Source organism: Pseudonaja textilis, chromosome Z (genome assembly GCF_049901715.1).
Source record: "Pseudonaja textilis isolate UNSWEBS1 chromosome Z, rPseTex1.2, whole genome shotgun sequence".
NCBI classification, from domain to species: Eukaryota; Metazoa; Chordata; class Lepidosauria; order Squamata; family Elapidae; genus Pseudonaja; species Pseudonaja textilis.
Genome location: NC_142008.1, coordinates 53,891,326 through 53,914,215, shown reverse-complemented (window position 1 = coordinate 53,914,215; position 22,890 = coordinate 53,891,326). Strand labels below are relative to the sequence as shown.

Sequence of the window (22,890 nt, the reverse complement as noted above, 5' to 3'; positions counted from 1 at the left end):
CTCCACTGATAACATTGATGGAGATCACGAGACTCACAGCCAAAGATAAAACAATGGTGTGAATTTTGAACTGGGTCTGGAGGGGCTGGCCAGGAACCATAGAGGGGGATGATGGAAAACCATACAAGACCAGGCAGACAGAATTGTCGATGCTCAAGGGCTGCCTGATGTGGGGAGAGAGAATGATCATTTCCCCTCTGTTATAGCAAAGAATCCTGAAGCTGCTGCACGAAGGCCACCTGGGAATCGTCCAGATGAAGGCCCTCACCAGAAGCTACGTCTGGTGGCCAGGCCTAGGCAAAGAGCTTGAGGCCTGGGTTGCCACCTGCAGCCCCTGTCAGGAATCACAACCGGCACCCCCTCCAGCGGTACCCATGAAATGGGAGACACCCACAGCCCCGTGGGCTGAGATACGCATTGACTTTGCCGGGCCCTGCCAGGGACAGACATTCCTGATAGTGGTGGATGCCTATTCCAAGTGGCTGCAGGTCATTCTCATGAGGTCCACCACCACTGAAGCAACTATTCTGGCACTGAGGAGACTGTTCGCAACCCATGGACTACCAAACATTCTAGTGTCCAATAACGGGCCGCAGTTTACAACACAGCTTTTTGAGGGGTTTCTGGCAGGGATCCGACATGCACTCTCGGCACCACCTCACCCCACCACCAATGGGCAGGACAAGAGAATGGTCAGATCAACCAAGGAAACACTTAAGAAGATGGGCAGGAAAGGGTGGATGGAATGTTATTAATACAACACATCATGCCCCACTCCACCACACTCCGCAGCCCTGCCAAACTGCTAATGGGAAGGAAATTCAGATCGGCCCAAGACCTACTACATCCCACTACACAATGAAATTTCCACAGACTCCACTGGGAAGTGCAGGCACTTCACCATAGAGGAGCCGGTCTATGCCCAAAACTACACAGAGGGGCCACCTGGCCCAGGTCATTAATAGGGAGAATATCAACAATTAAAATATTATACTTATTCCAGATTATTCCAATAAAGTTAGGGAAAGAAAATATTGAGGATTTAAATAAAATGATGTTGAAATATATATGGCAAGGGAAAAAGACAAGAATCAAATTAAAACTTTTACAGGATACTAGAACGAGAGGACGCTTTGGATTACCCAATTGGGAATTATATTATCAGGCAGTAATATTGAGGTGGAGGTTCGGATGGACCATCGTAATTTGGAGCACTTGACCACTGCGAGGAAGTTGAACCAGTGACAGATTCGGTGGTGGTTGTTCTTTGCTAGGTTCAACTTTTTTTGTGACTTATATCCCCAGTGGTCAGAACCGGAGAGCAGATGCCCTGTCCCGTAAACCAGAGTACCTTTGTCCTGAGGACCCTCTTCCTCTGCGTAGGGTGCTACTACCGGAATCTTTGGCCGTTATCCAGGAACCAGTGGATTTGCGCCCTCAGATATGAGAGGTGCAGCGCTTAGACGCTTGGTCGCAGCAGAGAATGGGGAAAATTGGACCTGACTCCCCATGGACTCTGGAGGAGGGCTTACTACAACATCGGGGCCGATTGTATGTGCCCACAAGGACATTTAGAGCCCTCATCATGACTCAATGTCATGACGACCCTGCTGCTGGCCATTTTGGATTTTTTAAGACCCTTCATCTGGTCACACAGACTTTTTGGTGGCCTCGAGTCTGACATGATGTCTATGCCTATGTTGCGTCCTGCGTACCATGCCGGCAAGCGAAAGCTGTGACGGGAGTGCCTCCTGGTCTCCTTCAACCACTGCCGACTCCAGACAGACCATGGGGCGCAATTTCCATGGACTTTTTAACGCATTTGCCCTCTTCGTCGGGGTATACGATGGTGCTCGTGGTGGTTGATGTTAACTAAGATGACTCACTTTATCCCCTGTCGGAGGTTACTGTCGGCTCGTACTAATTCCCAGTTATTCTTGCAACACGTGTTCCATCTGCATGGTCTGCCGGACAGGGTGGTTTCGGATCGCGGTGTCCAATTTTACAAGAGCCTGATGACCGCATTGCAGGTGCAGGTGTGCTTGGCATCGGTGCACCATCCGGAGACTGATGGTGGGACGGAGAAGGTGATTGGCATCCTCGCCCAATATTTAAGATGTTTTGTTAACCACCGACAGAACGATTGGGTGACTTATCTCCCGTTGGCGGAGTTTGCCTTCAATAACTCTCAGCACACCTCTACTCACATGACACCTTTTTACACAAATATGGGTTTTCATCCGAGGTTTTTCCCATTGTCGATCATGGACTCCCCGGTTCCCGAGATGCGGGACTTCTTCTTGGAGCTGCATTTGGTTCATCAATTGGTGTCGCAGCAATTGGAACGGGCTAAGGCAGACTACAAAAGGTTCGTGGATCGTTCGCATTGGACGACACCTCTGTTGGCTGTGGAAGACAGGGTGTGGTTATCCATGAAGCATTTACGGGTCGACCGTCTAGTCAAGAAGTTGGACCATTGTTTCATTGGTCCCTTCTCTATCGAGGTGGTTATCAATGCCGTTGCATATTGGCTCACCCTGCTGCGCTCTATGTGCATTCATCCTGTCTTCCGCCGTTCCCTTCTGGTTCCTGATGCCCCATCATGTACTCTCTGTTCCCCCGCTGGTATGAGTTCTCCATCTATACCCGGTGAGGATTCTGCTACTGACGACACGGTGGTCGGCATTAAAAATTCTTGCTGGTTGAAAGGACGATTTCAATATTTCGTCGAATGGCTAGGGGACGGACCAGAGGCTCTTTCCTGGGAACATGCTTCCACGATTCAAGCCCCGGACCTTATCCAGAGATTCCATGCTCAGTTTCCATTGAAACCGCATCTGGATCATCAGACTCGGGGGAAGGGCCCTGCAGTGAGGGATAGTGTTGTGACTCGGAGGTCTGAACCTGCCTTGTTAGAAGATACAGACTTAAGTAATGAGGGAGAGAGGGATTTGGCATCGAGATTTGAGCCTGCCTTGCTGGAAGACACAGACTTGAGCCAGGAGGAAGAGGAGGACTTGACTCTGAGGTTTGAGCCTGTGTTGCTGGAGGATTCGGAATCATCTCCCTCCCTGGGACCTTCCTCCCTGGTTGTGCCTCAGGTGTCGGCAGACAATCAGGAGAGCGTGTCGGAGTCCTTGGCTGAGGATCAAGCCGAGGAATGCTGGTTTGATGCAAGGCACAGACGCAGGCAGAAGCATGAAATTGAAGGTAAAAGGAAATGTCAAATCAGGAACTGACTTGAGAGATTGACACGCCCCTCAGGAGATAAAAGAGGGCATGTTAGCTCTGAATACTCGTTTGGGACAATTTGTTTATTCGGAATAGCAGCTTGACAAATTCTCTGTGCGGCGTTTGCCTTCTGATTTACGGTCTTGTTTGTTATCGGACTTGGCAGGCAGCTTCTGGAAGACTGCCAAGGACTTTTCCAGTCAAAGGAATTTAACTCTGTCGTTCCTGGTCCTGTCTGTTTATTTATATTCCTTTGGAGACTTGGACTCTCACCTCGTGGTCACAGGTGAGACAGAACACCCAAGTATTTCACTTTTTTTGTGATCTGGATATTTAACCTGTCCATCAGTACTTTTCTTTGTTTTTCCATTATATTTTTTGCTAAAATTTTAGTTATTTTCAGTCCTGCAACCTCCTGATATTCTTCTATCTTTTCTATCAACTTAGAACCTGTTTCTTGTAATATGAAAATCAGATCATCTGCAAATGCCTGTAACTTATACTCTTCATTTTTTATCTTCATTCCTGTTGTGGTTAGCTGGCAGCAGGTGTGGGTGGCTGAGGAAAGCGAGGACTCAGATGAGGGGCGAGGACCATTAGGGACTGCACTGCTGCCTTCAGAGATTGTGGGGGCTGGCAGCAGCGATGAGGAGGTTACCAAGGAGCCTGTGCCAAGTGCACGTGTGCACAGGATTGCTCGCAGCAAAGAGCAGCTGCAACAGCAAGGGCAACTCAGGAGTAAGGCTGCAAGGTAATGGCCCCTCCTTCAAGAAGATAAAAGCCAGCTATGAAGCGAACGTTCTTTGCAGGAAGCAAATATGTTTTGAAATGGAGCCTCATGGACATTAGAGTACTTGAAGACTCTTGTGTTTTGAAATATTTCTTATCTGTGATTCTTGGCAGTCTCCCACAGTTTTGGCGAGATTTGTGCTTATCAAAATTAATTAGTTTGCAGCAGCCTTTTAACCGGGGATTCATTACAACCAAGACTCATTAAAAGGTTTCAGTTCCCTTTGGTTATTGTTTGTTTTATTGGAAAAGGGTTTGGGTCAGAACAATTCCCTTTATTTCTTTGTTTTTCCTAATGTTTCTATTTAATACTTCCAAAGTCAATACAAATAACAATGGCAACCAAGGACATCCTTGCCTAGGTCCTTTTTTAATATTAATATTATCAGTTAAATCTACATTTATCATTACTTTTGCTGATTGTTTATAATATATTGCCTCGATTGTTTTAATAAATCTTTCTCCAAAAACCATCTCTTCCATTTGCAGCAACATAAATTGGCAATTTACACTATCAAAAGCTTCCTGTGTACCCAAGAAAACCAAGGCCATTTGCTTCTCTGGGTGTGCTTCATAGTATTCCAATGTGTTCGATATTATCCTCATATTATCTTTTATTTGCCTCTTAGGCAAAAATCCATTTTGATCTATGTGTATAAAATGGTTCAAATATCTTTTAAGTCTTTCTGCCATTATTGAGGCAAATATTTTATAATCTGCATTCAGCAGGTCTATAATTTTTTATCTGTTGTAAATCAATGTCTTCTTTTAGTATAAAAGTAATGTATGCCTCTGTCCATGAATTAAGTACTTTAGTTTTTGTCAAGATCTCATTCATTACCTCTATCATTGTGGTATTGAAAGATTCCTGTAATATCTTATATAATTCTGCTGGTAGCCCATCTGGGCCAGGTGCCTTCCCAGTAGGTTGTCTATTTATCACCTCTGTCAATTCCATCATTGCTATTTCCCCTTCTAACATTAACTTAGTTTCATCTGATATTTTAGGTAATTCTGCTTCTTCAAGTATTGTTTAACTTTTCCTTCTTCGATATTCTCTTGATCATATAATTTCTCATAATACTTCTGTACTATTTCTTTTTTTTCTTCATTCCCATAGCAAACCCTTCCATTCTCATCTATTAATTGTGCTATCCTTTTCAATTCCCTCTCCTTTTTCAGTTTGTATGCTAACCATCTTCTTTGCATTTTCAAAAAAGTTCTATTTGGCTCTCCTAATTTTTTGTGCCAGTTCTTCTTTTTCCATCAGCCCCATTTTATGCTTAACTATATCCATTTGACTTTTGAGATTCTTTTGTTGTAGATATCTTTGTAGTTCTTTCTTCAGTTTCTTGTAGTTCTCGTCTAAGATCTGTTGTGTTTGTCTTTTTTTGATATTCCTTTTTCTTGTATAAGTTATAATCAGACCTCTAATATAGGCCTTGAATAGTGTCCCATACATTTTGTAATGGTTTCCTCTTTTTTATTTTCTTTAAAGAAGAAAGCCAGCTCTTTTTCCATATTTTTTTATGAATTATTTTTCCTTCAAAATTGAATTATTCAAAGTCTATCTTGATCTTTTCTTTTGTCCCTTCCATTTGACCCATATTGGGTTATGGTCTACCCAAGTATTTGCTTCAATGTTTATTTCTTGTACATTTGAGATTAATTCCATTGATATCCAAATCATATCTATTCTTGACCACGATAAGTGTCTATTAGAGTAAAATGTATATTGCCTATTCTTGATGTTCAATTCTCTCCAAGCGTCTTGAATTCATAGTTCCTCTACCATCTTAAAAAAAGATTTTGGCAATGTCTTTCTATTTTTTTTAATTTACTTTCTGTGTTTTGTAGTCCAACTCTGTATCCACTATGGCATTAAAATTTCCTAGAATACATATATTGTCATATTCCAATTCAATTACTTCCTTATGTATTTTTTTTTATAAAACTCTTCTTGTTTATCATTTGGTGCATATACATATATTGCTATTAAAAGTATCTTTTGATTATTGTCTATTATTTCCAACATCAACATCCTTCCTTCTTCATCTGTAAAAATTAATTTAGCTTTATTGTATTCTTACTATATGACTACTCCTCTTTTATTTTTATTTTTTTAATATAAATTTTTATTTGGGTTTTCACAAAAACATAATACAAATAAAACATCTTATTTTGAGAATAGCATGACCCCAGGTTATCACTTAATACAGACACAAACTCAATTTCATATTCATCTTTGTGTTCTATTCCATATCTTATAACTATTTTAACATTTTCTCCAAATTTTTCCGCCCCCTTGGTTTTCTCAACTTTATTTTTAATTATCTCATATCTAAATTCAATTATATATCTTTTTCTAAGTTTCAATGTCTTTCTAACCATTATACTTATACTTTTGTCTGTCCTGTTTCAATTTTATATTATCTTTTCTCATTAAACAAATTTTCCCCTTTAGTTACTAATTGGAGTATGACACCTTTATATCTCTTAATTTTATCTATTCAATTCTTATTTAAACTTCAATTTATGCCTTTAGAATTATAACGTTCAATATAGTACATGACTTCCAATCGAATTCTGCTTGGTACATTCTTAAAATACACACTAATATCATACTTCCTTGGGAACACTTATAGACTTTCCATAATTATTTTTTTCCATATTTCTCTTCATTTATATTTTTATAAAACATTAATAAGAATTAAAATGTTCCCATCCTTTCCTAATTTCATTCTCTCATTCTCTTTATTTCATTTATTTATTAACAAACATTCCACTGCATTACAATAAATATTTTATGCATCATTTTAATCATACATAATTTCATATTTTCTAAAGGTATTTCTATTTCTAATAGAACAATACTACCTTATGTACCTTTGCAGAATCCCTTTTTCAATTAAATTTTCACCCATTAAGTAGGTTTATACTTTCAATTCTTATACATTTTCCCTGTTTCTCTATATCTTGTTTCTGTCTTTAATAACTTCTTTTCCTTTCCTTCTTCCCCCTCTTCTTCTCCCTTTTTTACCCCCTTGTCTCTCTACTTCTAATTCTCTGTTGCTTCCTAATATTGTAATTATTTTTCAAACTATTCTTTTTTTTTGGTTCTTTTTTCAAATCTTAAACTTTTCACTCTCTTTCCCTCCCTTCCTTTTTTCCCCCCCACATAAAATTACTTGATCGTTAAAGATGGCTTCTTCTTTGTCCAGACCTTCTTGTTCTACAAGCGTTTCTTCTTGTTTCTCATAGTTCAAAATCTCCATTTCTAAAAATTGAAATATGAAGCCAAAAGAACCTCTTCCTTCTTGTGCATCTTCTTTTTGTTTTTTAAGTTCCATTTTCAGTTCTTCCAAAAGTGATGCCATTTTAAACACTTTTAAACAACCACCTGATTGATTTTAGTCATTTAAATCCAATAGCCAAAAATCCGAAAATCACCAAGTAATCCAAATAATCCAAAGCTGTTTCTTCTTGCTTCTTTTTTCTACTTTCTCTTCCTGGGGTTCTATTATTTTGTTACAAAGTTTCAGTTAGAATGTATCTTTTAGGAATCTTATTAAAGTTTCACTGTAAGTTCCTTTTAGTTCCAGGCAGTCTCCTCCATTTTTCCAGATCCCTTTTCATTTTCAGCTTAAATGCCTATGGATGTCAAGGTGGATTTTTGTCAATTTCGTACTTAAATCTCTTAGCTGTCAGTATAAGGAAGGGAAGGATAAAAAGCCAAATCCTTTCCCTTCCCTCTCTCCTTCGCTGCTTCAAAATCTTCTTTGGGAACAATGTTATTTTTTATAGTTCAAATTCCAGGATATCTTACGTTGTTGCTTTTTCAGTTCAACCCAGTCAATCAAAACTTTCTCTTCTTATCTTCCTCCTGCACATTCTTTTCCAGTCGAGTTCTTCTTTGAGGTGGCCATTTCTGACCACCGCCTTCAGGAAAGGGAGTAATGTCCAGCTGAGAAGGAGAGATGCGGCTCTCCTCAACCCTGCTGGTGATCACCACCACCTCTACAGGATGGCTTAGCCCCGAATCCAGCCGGCTCGGGGCGCTCCAGTGGCGAGCATGGATTGAAACTGCGCACAATCGCGGATTTCAGTCCATCGCTGAAGAAGCTCAAACTGGAAGTGCCTCTTTTATTTTGTGGTGCCAATGAAGTATATACATTCCCAATTCTAGGACAGTCCAGGACTTGAGCATGTTGTTTTTTAACATGTACTTCTTGTAAGCAGATTTTATTTAACTTTAATTTTTCTAGCTTATGAAACGTCTTTTTCCTTTTGATGGCCGAATTCAGTCCATTTATATTTATTAACATTAATTTCTTTTCTTCTTCCATTGTTTACACTTTATATGTAAGGTTTATTGCTGTTGTTGTTCTTTGCTCTCTTGCTTGTTTTGTTTTCACCCTTCCACCTGTTGCTCCTTTTTCTCATATTCTTTCTTCTCTTTTTTCTTTATCTCTTTCTTCAGCCATCTCCTCTTGAACTTTAATTATTTCCTTGTCTCTTGTTCTCTTTTTTCCCTCTAAAATATTCATCATAAAATTACTCTGCTTTCTCTATTGAATCCAATCTATGTCTTTGTTCTTGCCAGATAAACATCAAGCCTTCTGGAATCAGCCATCTATAATTCACTCCTTTCTTAATTAGAATCTTTGTCAAGAATTGATACTCTCTTCTCAAATCTCTCACTCTTCTCAATACTTGTTTTAAGACTGTAATCTCCTTTCCTTTATATTTCAATGGGTCATATCTTGCTTTCTGTAATATTTCTGTTTTAATTGCTTTCTTGGTGAATCTCACATGGACTTCTCTTGGTAGTTTATTTCTCATAGCATATCTAGTATACACTCAGAATACTTCATCAATTCCATTCATTATTTTTTCTTTTGGTATCTCCATAGCTCCTGCCAACATTTCTGTCATTTTTTCTGCAAGGTTTTCTCCTTTTACTTCCTCAACATTTTGAAATCTTAGATTAAAAATAAGCTCCTTCCATCTCCCAGGCAATCATTTCCTTTCTCTTGTCTTGTTTCACTGCTGTCAACCTATAATCTATTTCTTCTACTTTTTTTTTGGTCTGATCTTCCCTTTCTTCTATCTTTTGCATTCTTTCTTCATTCTTCATCATCATCTGCTGTATATTCTCCATTTTCTCTTCCATTTTCCCGATTTTCTCTTCCATTTTTCGCATTTTATCTTCCACATGTTTCCTTTGATCTTGTATTGCTTGCATCATTATTTTTAACTCTTGCATTGAAACTTCCTTTTCCCTTTCTTTTTCCTGTTGTAACATAGTTTGTATTGATTGCTGACCCACTGGATTTAGGGAGGAGGAGGTAGGAATTGAAGATGCTGTAGCAACTGTCTTCCTCATCTCAAATTATTTGTAATCCCAAACAAAGGGTATTTGCCAGTTAATCCAAGACCAGTTTTCTTCAGGTTCTTCTCTACCTTAATCCAATTGTAAAGGAAGAAAAAAGAAAAAAAGAAACCAAGCTCTTTGTATCAAGGAGCAAAAAGAAATAAAAATAGAAATTTAAAAGTACAAAAGCAGAGAGTTCAAAAATAGAAAATCCACAAAGAAGCCATAAAAGAAGAAGAAGAAAAAGCAATAATAATAGTAAAGAAAAAAGTAATCCACTGATAGTAGTTTCAAATGAAGGGGAAAAAAAAAACCTAAGGTGTTCCAAAGAATAGGCTTAAAAAATGGATATAGAAAAGCAAAAAGGCCCAAGGGAGATGCCAGCAACAAGAGGGGAAAAAACAAATTAAAATAGCCAACTGTAATTTTGAATAAAAGTCACAAAGCAAATCCAAACCACCATATAGTATCCAAAAAGCCAGAGTGAAAACATCAACGAAGTATAGTCCAAGGTCAAAATAGTCTTTTCTCTTTCCACTTCAATTTCTAGCTGTTTAGATTACTTTGCAAGAGAAGCACCTGTTTAAACAATTGTTTAGTACACAACTCACTATCTTCTCTTAAGTCTAAATAGCCTGCAACCAAAACAGTTTTCTCACAGATTCAAACCTTTGATCTCTTCAGCTTTTTTGTAACCTCTAGGTGACGATGTTGCTCAACTTTCACTTCTTTGTTATATTGTAGTTAAAAAGTTTCTAGCAAAGTTCACTTTTAAAATAGAGAATAAAAAGAGGGAAATAGTTCAAATTTTAAATTTAAAATAAAAGTTAAAATTTATCTTCCTTTAATTATTATTATATAGTCCAATCCAGTTAAAAAATAATCTCTTTGAAAACACAGTAAAATAGTCCAAATTAAAATTAACAGTTAGAAATATGCTCTATTTCGCCGCTAATTTCTCTCTTCTGTCTTCTGTCTTCTTAAAAATCTTTCCCCTTAGGGTACTCTTTTATTCTTAATGAGAATTTTTTTAAAAAAAAAAATCTCACCCAAAACTGACACACTTTCCTTCTGCATCTTCTTACGTTCTGGAACTGTCCCAGGCTTTCAAGAAGCTTTTAATGGCCATTTTCCTCTGCAGCCGAATTCACGAGCTTTTCCTGGATCAACCAGGGACTTTGTGATTTCACTGAGATCATCAGGATGTGCTCTCCTCTCCTCTTTCACCATCTCTCTGGGACAGTTTAGATCCAAATGAACCATCCATCTGTGGGGATTTTGACGGCTTTCCAGAAGCTCCCGAATCACCCATCGTCTTGCTGCGATGTCAGCCCCGCGCTCTCTAAGTCAACCACAATTCTGATGCGGCTCTCAATGAGATTGAGTTTGACACCCATGCTGTATAACACCAATGGCCTTCCATCTCCTTATGACTTTTGTTTAACTATTAACTTAAAGTGGGATCAAATTTTCTTTTTGTGTAGTGAAGATGCATCTTGGAAATAGAAGCTTTAATGGCCAATGCCCATTGTTAAGCTATATTTCATTTCATGCTTACTTTTCAGCCCAATAATTGCTAAACAAAAAATGGTGACAACTGGCTTTGAAATTCACAAAATTGTATGATATTTTTGTCTTATAAAGAGCAACTGGGATTAGGAATGGCAGGAGACATGAATTAATGTGCAATGAATCTGAACTCATACCTATGAGATCTCAAAAACAAAGTAGATAAGGTCAGGAATGAAATACAAAATCAAGAAAGTAAACAGAAATTAACATACAAAAGTCCAGAATATAAAGGCAGAGAGCACAGCAGAGCTGAAGTTCAAGAATACTATTGAAAGAAAAGTCTGAAATTTCAGGATCCTAAGATGTCAAGACAACTAGATAAAAATGGAAGCAAATGAGGATATTATTTTCAGCGAACTGACTGCATCTTAGCTAGATGCTTTCATATTCAAACCTTCTTTGCTGACTCTTTTATTCCATCTATTTCTCAGATAAGAGAATGTTGTCAAGAAGTCTCTTTGCATTTCAGTCGCTGTGGAGACAGAGGTTGCAATAGTGAGCTTCTATATAGCAGATAGCAGCCTCTCAAAAGATTTGAGAGAATTCCAGGTTCTCCTTTTAATGCAGGTTAAACTGAGCTTGCATTTATTGAGAACTTTTGTCTGATCATAAAATCTGTCCTGAATCATTGCTTAGTTCTTTATAAAACTGACCAACTAATCTTCAATGATAAGACCCCCAAAGGGAAAGCCTGAGAAATTATTTTGTAGAAAAATATAAATGTTATTTGCTCCTACGTAAATATTATGTAAGTATGGCATAGTTGTTGTTTTTTGCTTGTCTAGTTAGTTAACATAATTAAGTAGGAAGCAGGCACTTAAGCAGACAGGACAAACAGTCAGGACTCTTGTATAAAAGATCCACTGGGGAGGAAGACAAAAAGGAAACAAGTTTTTGAGGAAGAAAAAAATTACCTGAATCAGGAAAAGGAAGTTGGACCTGAGCATCTAGAAAAACTCAATCCTGATTAATCAAGAAAGCAGGAACATTGGAGGATAAAATGGGGTGATGAAGCCCATCCACTATTTGGATCCATACTTGGTGGCTTCCATCCCTCCAGCTAGTGCTTAATTGAGAAGGATGTGGGTAAGTACATGCAACAAAGAGCAGATGTACATTGTAATCAGTAAAGTGTTGCTATTGTTTTAAATTCATTGCATCTCCATATATTAAAAAAACCCAAACCCTGATGTGTATATGTGTATATTCTATGGAAATTGATTTATGTGCACTGCTAGTTGCTTCTTGGCTGTTGACCTGGGTTCTTATCTACTTTAGTTGCACCTAACTGGACAAGTCTGATAGAAAATGATGGGGGCTTACAAGATCCATGTGCCTCAATAGTCTGAGAATGTTTGAGCGAGTAAATGTAAGCCAAACCTGGGAGCTATGTAACATTAGTTTGGTTCTGACAAAACAAAAATTATAATTTGTCCCACTTAACCAGCTACAGGATAAACTGAGAGACATGAGTTCAGGAACAAACAGCTTACCATTGTTTTCAAAGCTTATCACTGAGACCTGAAAAAGGCTAAAGCTTTTGAGTTTTCGTGTCTTGTTTATGAGTGGGACAGATGATGAATCAGAGCTGAGAGAATGAAGCATTGATCAAAGTGAAATAAGGTCTAGCAAAAAAAGAGATCAGGTCATCATGATGATGAAATGAGTACAAGAGTTCTAAAAGCAATCCAAAGTCATGATGATCGAGTAACATAAGGGCAATACTAGATACAGTATGGACTGAATATAACTGAGTAAGAAATTGCAGATTTAAATGTCAATTGAGATGTTTCCCTGGTACCTTCTAATATTACTTGTTGTAAGAAACCATGTGCCTCTTTATGCAAATCTCAATTGCTCATTGCAGTTTATTTCTCACCCCCTCCATTTGCCAGTTATTTTTAGGTCTTGGACTACCAAGGTAGGCAGAACCAGGCAGCTACATCCACTGTTTCTTTTTGAGTAGCAGTGCTAAGTTCTCTTTCAATTGTGATGGTTTTCATGACTCCTCATCCAGAACTAATAGAATCATATCCTTGTAGGCAGATTTTTCTAAGGAGATGATGCTGTTGCAATTCTATAAGCAACAATGCAATAGATTCTATAAGCTCCAATCTTGAGTGTATAAAGAAAGAAGCTACGTTCTGAGGGAAGATATATCAGTTACATCAATGACCAATAGTTATTCAACTTAAAGACCATGATGTACAGGATAGATCCTTTGAAACACAGAAAAGGCAGGAACAAAAAAACATTTGATTTAAATTGCCATGAGTATGAAACAGAAAAACTGTAACCTGACAGAAGACAATCAAATCATTAATGTATCTTCAGTGAGTTCTTATTTATCCATACTACTTAGAGTATTTCAAAGATTTTGACAGAGTTCAGGCTTAACAATCAGTTTGTTTTCTTTATAAAAATATTAATATATTACCAAGGGCAAGAGGTGGTGGTATTCAGCAGGTTCTCACCAGTTCTGGAGAACTAGTAGTGGAAATTTTGAGTAGTTCAGAGAATTGGCAATCTCTCTGACTGGAGATTTTACAGTATCCTTCCCCTGCCATGCCCATCAAGCCACATCCACAGAACCAGTAGTAAAAAAAATTGAATTCCACCATAGGGCAATAGGCTCAAAATGACAAGATAATCACTGCAATGATATGATTAAAGTTTAGCCTCTTTTTGCATGTATTGTAGGCATGACTTGCTTTTAAAAAGGGTCAAAACTTTGTTCATGCTGGACTTCCTGTTTGAAGGGCTTCGGCGACAGACAGAAATCTGCGATCGTGTGCAGTTTCTGTCTGGGCTTGCTGCTGGAGCGCCCCGAGCTGGCTGGATTCAGGACTAAGCCACCCCGTAGAGGTGGTGAAGAGGGGGGAGACCGCCAGCAGGGTCAAGGAGAGCCGCATCTCTCCTCCTCAGCTGGCCATTACTCCCTTTCCTGAAGGCAGTTGCAGCGGTGGTCAGAAATGGCCACCACAAAGAAGAACTTGACCGGAAAAGAATGTGCAGGAGGAAGATAAGAAGTGAAAGCTTTGGCTGACCGGGTTAAATTGTAAAAGCAACAACCAAGGTACCCTGGAATTTAAACTTACAAAAAATAACATCATTCCCAAAGAAGAGTCAGAAGCAGCGAAGGAAAGTGAAAAGGGAAAGGTTTGGCTTTTTTTTCCTTCTCTTTCCTTCCCTATACTGACAACTAAGAGACTTAAATAAGAAATCGGAAAAATCCGCTTTGACATCAATAGGCAATTAAGCTGAAAATAAAACAAAATGCCAATAAAGATTTCTGGACGTTAAAAACTTTCTTTTTCATAAGCAGGAAGGAAGAGAAAAAGAATAAGGGCAGGATCTGGAAGAGGGAGGAGACTGCCTGGAATTAAAAAGAATTTAAAGTAAAACTTCAACAAGACTTCTAAAAGATACATTTTAACTGAAACTTTGCAACTAAATAGTAACCCCAGGAAGAGAAAATGAGGAAAAAAAGAGCAAAAAAGAAACAGCTTTTTTATTTTATTTATTTATTTATTTATTTGATTTGTCAATTGTTTACAAGATAATAAGTATAAGTGTATACATAGTTATGAACACATGAAATGGGTACATATAAGAAAAATAAAAGAAAAATAAAAGAAACAATAGGACAGGGACGGTAGGCACATTGGTGCACTTATGCACGCCCCCTAGAGACCTCTTAGGAAAGGGGTGAGGTCAATAGTAGACAGTCTAAGGTTAAAGTTTTTGGGGTTTGGGGAAGAAACTACAGAGTCAGGTAGAGTATTCCAGACATTGATCACTCTGTTGCTGAAGTCGTATTTCCTGCAATCAAGCTTGGTGCGGTTAACCTTGAGTTTGTATCTATTGTGTGCTCTTGTGTTGTTATGGTTGAAGCTGAAGTATTCATTGACAGGTAGGACATTGCAATGTATGATTTTATATACCATGCTTAAATCAGACCGAAGATGGCATAATTCAAGGTTTTCTAGTTCTAGAATTTCAAGTCTGGTGGCATAAGGTATTCTACAATGAATAGAGGAGTGGAGAACTCTTCTTGTGAAATATTTCTGGACTTTCTCAATTGTGCTAATATCAGATATATAATGCGGGTTCCAGACTGATGAGCTGTATTCAAGTATTGGTCTAGCAAATGTTTTGTATGCTCTAGTTAGTAGTGTGATATTACCAGAGAAAAAGCTACGTAGGATTAGGTTAACAACTCTTAATGCCTTTTTGGCTATGTAGTTACAGTGGGCTCTAGCACTTAGATCATTAGAGGTGAGTATTCCAAGGTCCTTACAGAGCTTGGATCATCAACAAGATCTTGACTATTCAGCTTGTATTTTATTTTCTGATTTTTTTTGCCAATATGTAAGACAGAGCATTTATTTGTTGAGGTTTGAAGTTGCCATTTGTTTGACCATTCTGATACATAGTCAAGATCTTTTTGAAGGGTAGTTGTATTGTCTGTGGTATTGAACAGCTTTACATCATCAGCGAAAAGAATGCAGTTGCTCTTAATATGATCACAGAGGTAATTTATGTAGAGTATGAAGAGAGTTGGTCCTAGAACACTGCCTTGGGGGACACCACTATTGACAGGTACAGAATTTGATAGGACGCTCCCAATTTTGACCATTTGTTGTCTGTTTGACAGGAACGGTTCTATCCAGTTATGCAGTTGTCCAGAGATACCATAAGATTTTAGTTTTAGGAGTAGTTTGTCGTGTACCACGGAATCGAAGGCTTTACAGAAGTCTATGTAGATTGCATCTATTGTTTTGCCCTGATCAAGTTGTGTAGTCCATATGTTTTTGCAGTGTAAGAGTTGCAGATTACAGGATAGTTTTTTTCTGAAACCAAATTGTTTATTGGAGAGTAGGTTGTTTGTCTCTAAGTGGAGGATGATGGATTGGTTAATAATTGATTCCATGACTTTACAGGTGATGCAGCATAAGGAGATTGGTCTGTAATGTAAGCTTGTGTGTATTTGGACTATTTGGTGATCTTTGGATTTTTGGTTATTATATTTGAATGACTAAAATCAATTGGTGGTTGTTTAAAAATTTATACAATGGCACCACTTCTGGAGGAATTGAAAATGGCACTTAAAAAGTACAAAGAAGATGACAAGAAGGGAGGGGTTCTTTTGGCTTCATTTTTCAATTCTTAGAAATGGAGATTTGGAACTATGAGAAACAACAAGAAAAGACTGCAAAACAAGAAGACTGTGACAAAGAAGAAGCCATCTTTAATTAACAAGTAATTCTATGTGGGGAAGAAAAAGGAAAGGGGGGAAAGAGAATGGAGAATTTAAGACTTAAAAAAACAACCAAAGAAAAGAAAAATAATTTGAAAAATAAGTATAATACTGGAAAGCAACAGAAAAGGGGAATACAGAAGAGAGAAATAGAGGTAGAGAGACAAAGGGGTAAAAGGGGGAGAGAGAAGAAGAGAGGGAAGAAGGAAAGGAAAAGAAGTTACAAAGGACCGGGGCAAGATATAGAGAAACAGGACCTATTTAGAGATAATGGGTGAAAATCTAACTGAAAAGGGGATTTTGTAAAGGTACGTAAGATTGTATTGTTATATTAGTAATAGAAATAACTTTAGAAAATTGGAAACGTATGATTAAAATGAAAGATAAAATAGTGTAATTTAGTGAAATGTTTGTGAGTAAAATAAGTGAAATAAAATAAACGAGAAAATTGAATTAGGAAGGAACGGGAACATTTTAATTAGTTAATGTTTTATAAAATATAAGTGAAGAGGGGGGAATTAACTATGGAAAGCTTATAATTGTTCCCATAGAAGTATGATATTTAATTGAAAAGTAATGTTAAAGATGTTAAGACTTTAATGAATATTAATATTAATGATAGAATTGAATTGGAATGGAATGTTGTTTTAATTATATACATTTATAATTTTTTTCTTTTTTTAAGAATACAGTGTGTATTTTAAGAATGTACCAAGCAGAATCCGAATGGAAGTTATGTATTATACTGAATGTTACAACTTTAGGGAAAAGATATAAAGGCGTCATACTCCAATCAGTAACTACAGGAGAAATTTTGTTTAATGAGAAAAGATAATAGATAATTGAAACAGGACAGACAAAAAATATAAATACAATGATTTGAATTGAGATGAGATAATTAAAATAAAATTGAGAAAATTAAAAGAGGAGAGAAGCTATGTAGAAAGTGTAAAATAGTAATAAAATATGGAATAGAATATAAAAATGAGCATGAACCTGAATTTGTGTCTGTACGAAGAAATGTAACCAGGGATTATGCTGCTTTCACAAAAGATGTTTTATTTTTTTTCTCTTTGTGAAAACTCAAATAAAATTTACAAAAAAAAAAAACTTTGTTCATGCAGGACCAAGTGCTATTGTGACCTTTCTGAACCCATCCATATCTTTGCAAACACCCAGTATCTTATCCTGCTTTACTGTAAGAGACTCAGGGTAGTTTATAGTTTGAAAAAATAAAGTAAAAATAAGTACTGTGGAAATAAATAAAAACAACAGAAGTTAAGTAGTATTAGTATTTTATTGTCATTGCACCTCATACAATGGAATTAAATGCCATCTTCAGTGTAAGTCATGGACTTGGAAGCATTGAAATTTTACAGCCAAGTCTTGGCTTGAAAATTCTGGCAGTGGGCTCAATCCTGAGCTTCCTACTTCAGCACCTTGGGGCTGTGATTCCTTATGATTGATAATATTCCAGAAATGGTCCAAAAAAGCATGATATGTTTCCAGATTTTTGGAATTAGATTAAAAGAGTTGGAAGGGACATTGTAGGTCATCTAGTCCAGTGGTCATCAACCAGTGGGCCAGGGACCACTGGTGGTCTGCAAGAAAATGTTGGTGGTACACAGAGAAATGTCTCCTCCAAAGCACCCGCCCGAAGTAGTTAATCCAGGTTGTGCAGGAACACAAGGTGCACTGCCCACATTTCCCACCCACTCACTGGGCCCCACCCTTCAGCTGAGCGCAAACCCTCAAAGCACTGAAGTGTGAATGGGGCGGGAGTGGGTTGGGAATAGAGACTTTACAGTATCCTTCCCCTGCCATGCCCACCAAGCCATGTCCACAAAACCAGTAGTAAAAATTTTTGAATCCCACAACTAGACAGATTATATAAGAGATCATAGCCAGCAGCTGAATATTGGGCAGGACAATATGACCAGTTCATATTTCTCAGGTTGTAAAGAAATCAGTGGGGGAATTGTACTTTCAGTCTTTCAAGATTCTGTTCATGTAGCTTCACAATAAATTAAGATTAGCTTACCAGGTTGTATTTCCTGTTTGATCTACCTGATAAGGCTAAAATACACATATGTACGATAACAACACAGAGTGCTATATATGGTATATTGATCAGGGTGATCAATATATCATATACCATATACCAAAAATGAATATTTATTGCCAGACATCAATCATGCTTCTAAAATTTATCCTAATTATAGCTGTGCAAACAACACTGAGGTAATGTCAGTATCTTTTGTCCATGAACTTTGGTACTAAATCATTGGCTTTCTAAAGTTCTAGGAACTACCGTGTTTCCCTGAAACCCTATATTATATATTTTTTGCCACCAAAAAAGGCACCAAGTCTTATTTTGGGGGGGGATGTCATCCATTGACTCACCTCACTTGTGCATGTTGCCCCCAGTCTCCTTTTTGCTGTCAGAGGCTTTCAGGAACTTCTTCAGCTTCGGATAGTTGCAGCGAGGCCTCGCACACCTCAGCCCATTTCTTCTGCAGCCAGCAAGGTTTTCCCTAAGGCTTCTTAGCTGATAACACAGCTCCGGACTGATCTCTGTTATCAGCTACAGAGGCCTTCAGGAAAACTGCTGGCTGCAGAAGAAATGGACCAAGATGTGCAAGGCCTCGCTGCAACTATCTGAAGGTAAGTAGTAGGACAGCTTCACCTCCCCAATCCTCATCTTAGCTTAATTTTTACCCGTGCACCCTGGAGTGGGAGGGGTCTTAATTAGGGCTTATTTAGGGGGTAGGGCTTATATTGGGAGCACATGTAAAAATCAAGCTAGGACTTACTTTCTGAGTAGGCTATATTTCACATTACTTCTCTAAAGTTAGAAGTTAAAAAATCAGCTTTAGCATGTTAACCTTAACAGTATATGTAATTTGGGATCTCCAATTACAATTCAAACCTCAGACAATCTAAAATTGTCCTTTCTCTTTTGAAACAACTTTCTGACATTCTAATGAAAGACTGATGAATGAATCATTAACAATAATGATCCTTTGTCTTTTTCTTTAATCAGCAAGTGGAATTTTATGCGCTTGTTTTTATAAGAGGTAGGATGGGAGAAGGAGTCAAAGGCAGTTGCATATTGTGTAAGGTATCTTCATCAAGAAATAAAGGCTTTGTGTTTGAAGCTTATTTGATATGCATTGCCCCTTTTGTAAAGAAAGAGTAGAAGATACTGTACAAAATAGTTTACAAAAGCCTGAGGGTGTAACAGGTTCTCAACTATTAGTTCTCCATTTTACCATAGCTGTAGGGCATTAAACCATTTAGTTTACAATTTCCAGAAAAGTCTGGCTCTGTCACTCATTTATATAAAATATTGGCTTCACTTAGAAGTAGTGATGCAGAATTCAGTCACAATGTGCTTGCTCAGCACCCGTTTCAGAATCATTTCTTTAAAACACCAAGTAAGAAAAGATCACAGTCTGAAACTCTTGATCATCATTGCTCATCTATGCAGAGGAGAGATCGCAATCTCCTCTGCCTGATGGACTACATGTATTATCAGGAATCTAGTTATGTACATACTAGTGAGTCCCTCCCTTATAATCTGGGTCTTCACTATCTTAATAGCATTAGTAGTAGGAAGGCAGTAGGAGGTGGAGGAGAATCAATCTAACAGTATAGACATAAGTACTCAAATGTAAGCTATTTTTTATAAATAATTTTGGATATCTATCTTTTGAATATCTTATCTTTCTTGTGCCTTTTTCCAAAGAAGACAATATTTTATATATACCAGGTTAAAATCAATCTGAGTTTTCTGTTTAGAAAGCATTCCACAATGAAAATACTGTATATTATAATAAAATGCACATGACAAGACAATTTTCACTGATATAAATTAAATCAAGTATAAGATGAATAATCACAACAGGATGAAAATGCATAATGCCAAAATTAAGCAGGGGATCCTTTTCCTTATGTTTTCCACAATAAAGCTGAATTTAAGTTGAAGGAAGAAGAGACTACTGGTAGTCCTCACTTAACAACCAGTTGTTAGTAACCATTCAGAGCACAATGGATCCCCAAAAAGGTACTTAATAACCCAACTTTCAACCCATTATTATTTTTTAAGTTTTTATTCCTGACAAAAATGCCATTTTCTTAAAGGTCTTGTTAATTTTAGTAAGTGGTCTCGCTAAAGCAGTTGCAAATTTTTTAGACAAGCATGAAAACCAGAAAATCTGAATGGCTTTGATATATATGAAATGGGATGCACACCTTCCCAAACAAATATAGAATGTCTGTTTTTTACCATGGCTTTATTACCCGTAAAGGTTATGGCCTATCGCAGGATTCTTGCTAGCTTTTGTTGAGATAGATGGAGTAAGTTATGGAGTAAGTAGGTAGTTTCTCATTTCATTATAGAGGGGATATTAAGAATTTGAACATGATTTGCACAGTCTGATATTTTTCCCATAAAAGGGTTGTTTTTATTGTTGTAATCAAATTTTGGGATTTTTTAGTTTTTATATTTCTTTCAGTGTATAGTCTGGGACTGGGATTCCAATGGCAAGCATGACTTCATTGGAGAATTCAATTCAACTTTCAAGGAAATGCGTGGAGCAATGGAAGGAAGACAGGTAGGCTTAGATAAATATATTTTATTTGTAAATAAACAGATAACAATCTATCAGAGTGATGGAAAAAGTGGGTTTTGCTTACACTTTGGTTTTATATGGGAAATCAGACAAAGTACTATTAAAACATATATATCATCATCTTGGCAAATAAATTAAACATGGAAAGAATACAGTACTAGCGAACTAGAATCAGATCACTTGGTAGAAGAGAAAATGGTTGATAATTTTTTGGCTGAATAATTAGCTCAAGCACATTTGAGAAGAATTAACATAATAGCACAAAGAGCTAGTCCACTAATCTTTAACCTATGTTAATGATGTTTGGGTAATGGCACTAGCTCATAGAAGAATTCTTCATTGGCCAAGTGTGATTGGACACGCAATCACACTTGGTGCATATGCTTTCAGTGTACATAAAAAGAAAAGATACATTTGTCAAGAATCATAAAGTACAATATTTAATGACAGTCATAGGGTACAAATAAGCAATCAAATCATCATAGGAAACAATCAATGCTGTATAATGAATTATATGGAAGAGAGCTTTAACTGGATCCATCCACACATCTGCTTTTCCACACCTAGAGATATCAGTAAATAGTAATGCGTTTTACATCTCAGATTAATTGATGAATACAATATATCTGGTGAATACAATTGGTTCTTGCCACTACCATCACCCAGAAAACACAAATCTTTATAATTAGCATCTACGCTGTCTTTAAATGTCATGAATTATTTCAATAAGAATTGAAGGTAGATTTTAATTGGAGTTTCTAAGAAATCCTATTCTTTTCAGGACAGCTGGACTGCATTCTTGCAGTGTAGATAGAAAGAGTGTTCTCAGGTAATTATACCAACGCCCATTCTCATCCAGGCTGCCTCGAGAGTCCAGGAATGGGACATACCAAAGCATGCATGTCCACGGGAGGGCCAATGTCTGAGCCAGTCACTCTGACTGAGGAACCACCTGTTGAAGCACCCTCTGACCAAACAATGCCTGTGCTGAGGCAAATGAATCCAGGTGATAATGCCATATAAACGGTGAAGCCGAAGCCCAGGTAGCACCCTGCAGATCTCCTCCAGCAATGCTTGAGTAGACCAGGCGGCCAAAGTAGCTGTACTCCTAAAGTTTGGTATGCCTTGGATATACAAGCTCTAATCCACCTACCAATTGTCTATGAAGTTACCTTGTTCCCCAGGATAGAGTGATGAAACAACACAAATATGGCTTCAGATTATCTTTTCTTTTTCTTTTTTTTTTTACTTTTTAAAAATAAACATACACAAACAAAACATAAAACTATCTTCCAGTTACATACAGTGTGTTGGTTGGTTACAAGTCTTTTGTGCTTCATCTCCATCGTCCTCACTTATAATTTGTATTAATTCTCATATTATCCACCTAGTATATATATATGTATATTATTATCATTGTTAATTATTTATTTGACTATTACTATTATTCCATCATTTTATGCGAGATATTCAACATTTTAAGTTAATTTATATTGTAACATTCATTCCATCATCATAAATCCATCCAATAATAATATATCCTTATGTTATATTCTCTATAATTCTATTATCCTTATATTGTAAAGTCCTCTAAAATATTTCATATTTTTTATATAACCATTAATAAAATAAGTTCCACATCTTGTAATATTGTTTATCTTCTTGCTCTCTAATTTCAAATGTCAATTTACTTATTTCAGTACATTCCATTATTTTCTTGATAACTTCCTCCTGCATTGGAATTTTCTCATCTTTCCAATTTTTAGCAAATACAATTCTAGCCACTGTTAATACATTTACAATCAAATATTTCAAATCTCTACTGTATAATTCCGGTAAAATACCCAATAAAATATCTCTGGTTTAAAGTCTATGTGTTATTTTATCATTTTTTCCAACCATGTGTGGATTTTAGTCCAGTATCTTTTCGCCTCTGCACACGTCCACTACATATGGTAGTATGAACCCAGTATCGGATGACATTTTCAACACTTCTCCAATTTATTCTTGAACAAACTTGCTATTCTCGT

The 22,890-nt window shown here is 37.1% G+C and overlaps 1 protein-coding gene across 3 annotated transcripts in view; it reads left to right on the top strand.

The window, feature by feature from the left end:
- Positions 1–22,890, top strand: part of CPNE4 (copine 4) — a 413,546-nt gene that overhangs the window by 346,611 nt on the left and 44,045 nt on the right. For all 3 annotated transcript variants that reach the window (XM_026721419.2, XM_026721417.2, XM_087916705.1), the window contains one exon: positions 20,744–20,842. In XM_026721419.2, the coding sequence (XP_026577204.1) occupies positions 20,744–20,842 (99 nt within the window). The remainder of the gene's footprint in view (positions 1–20,743; positions 20,843–22,890) is intronic.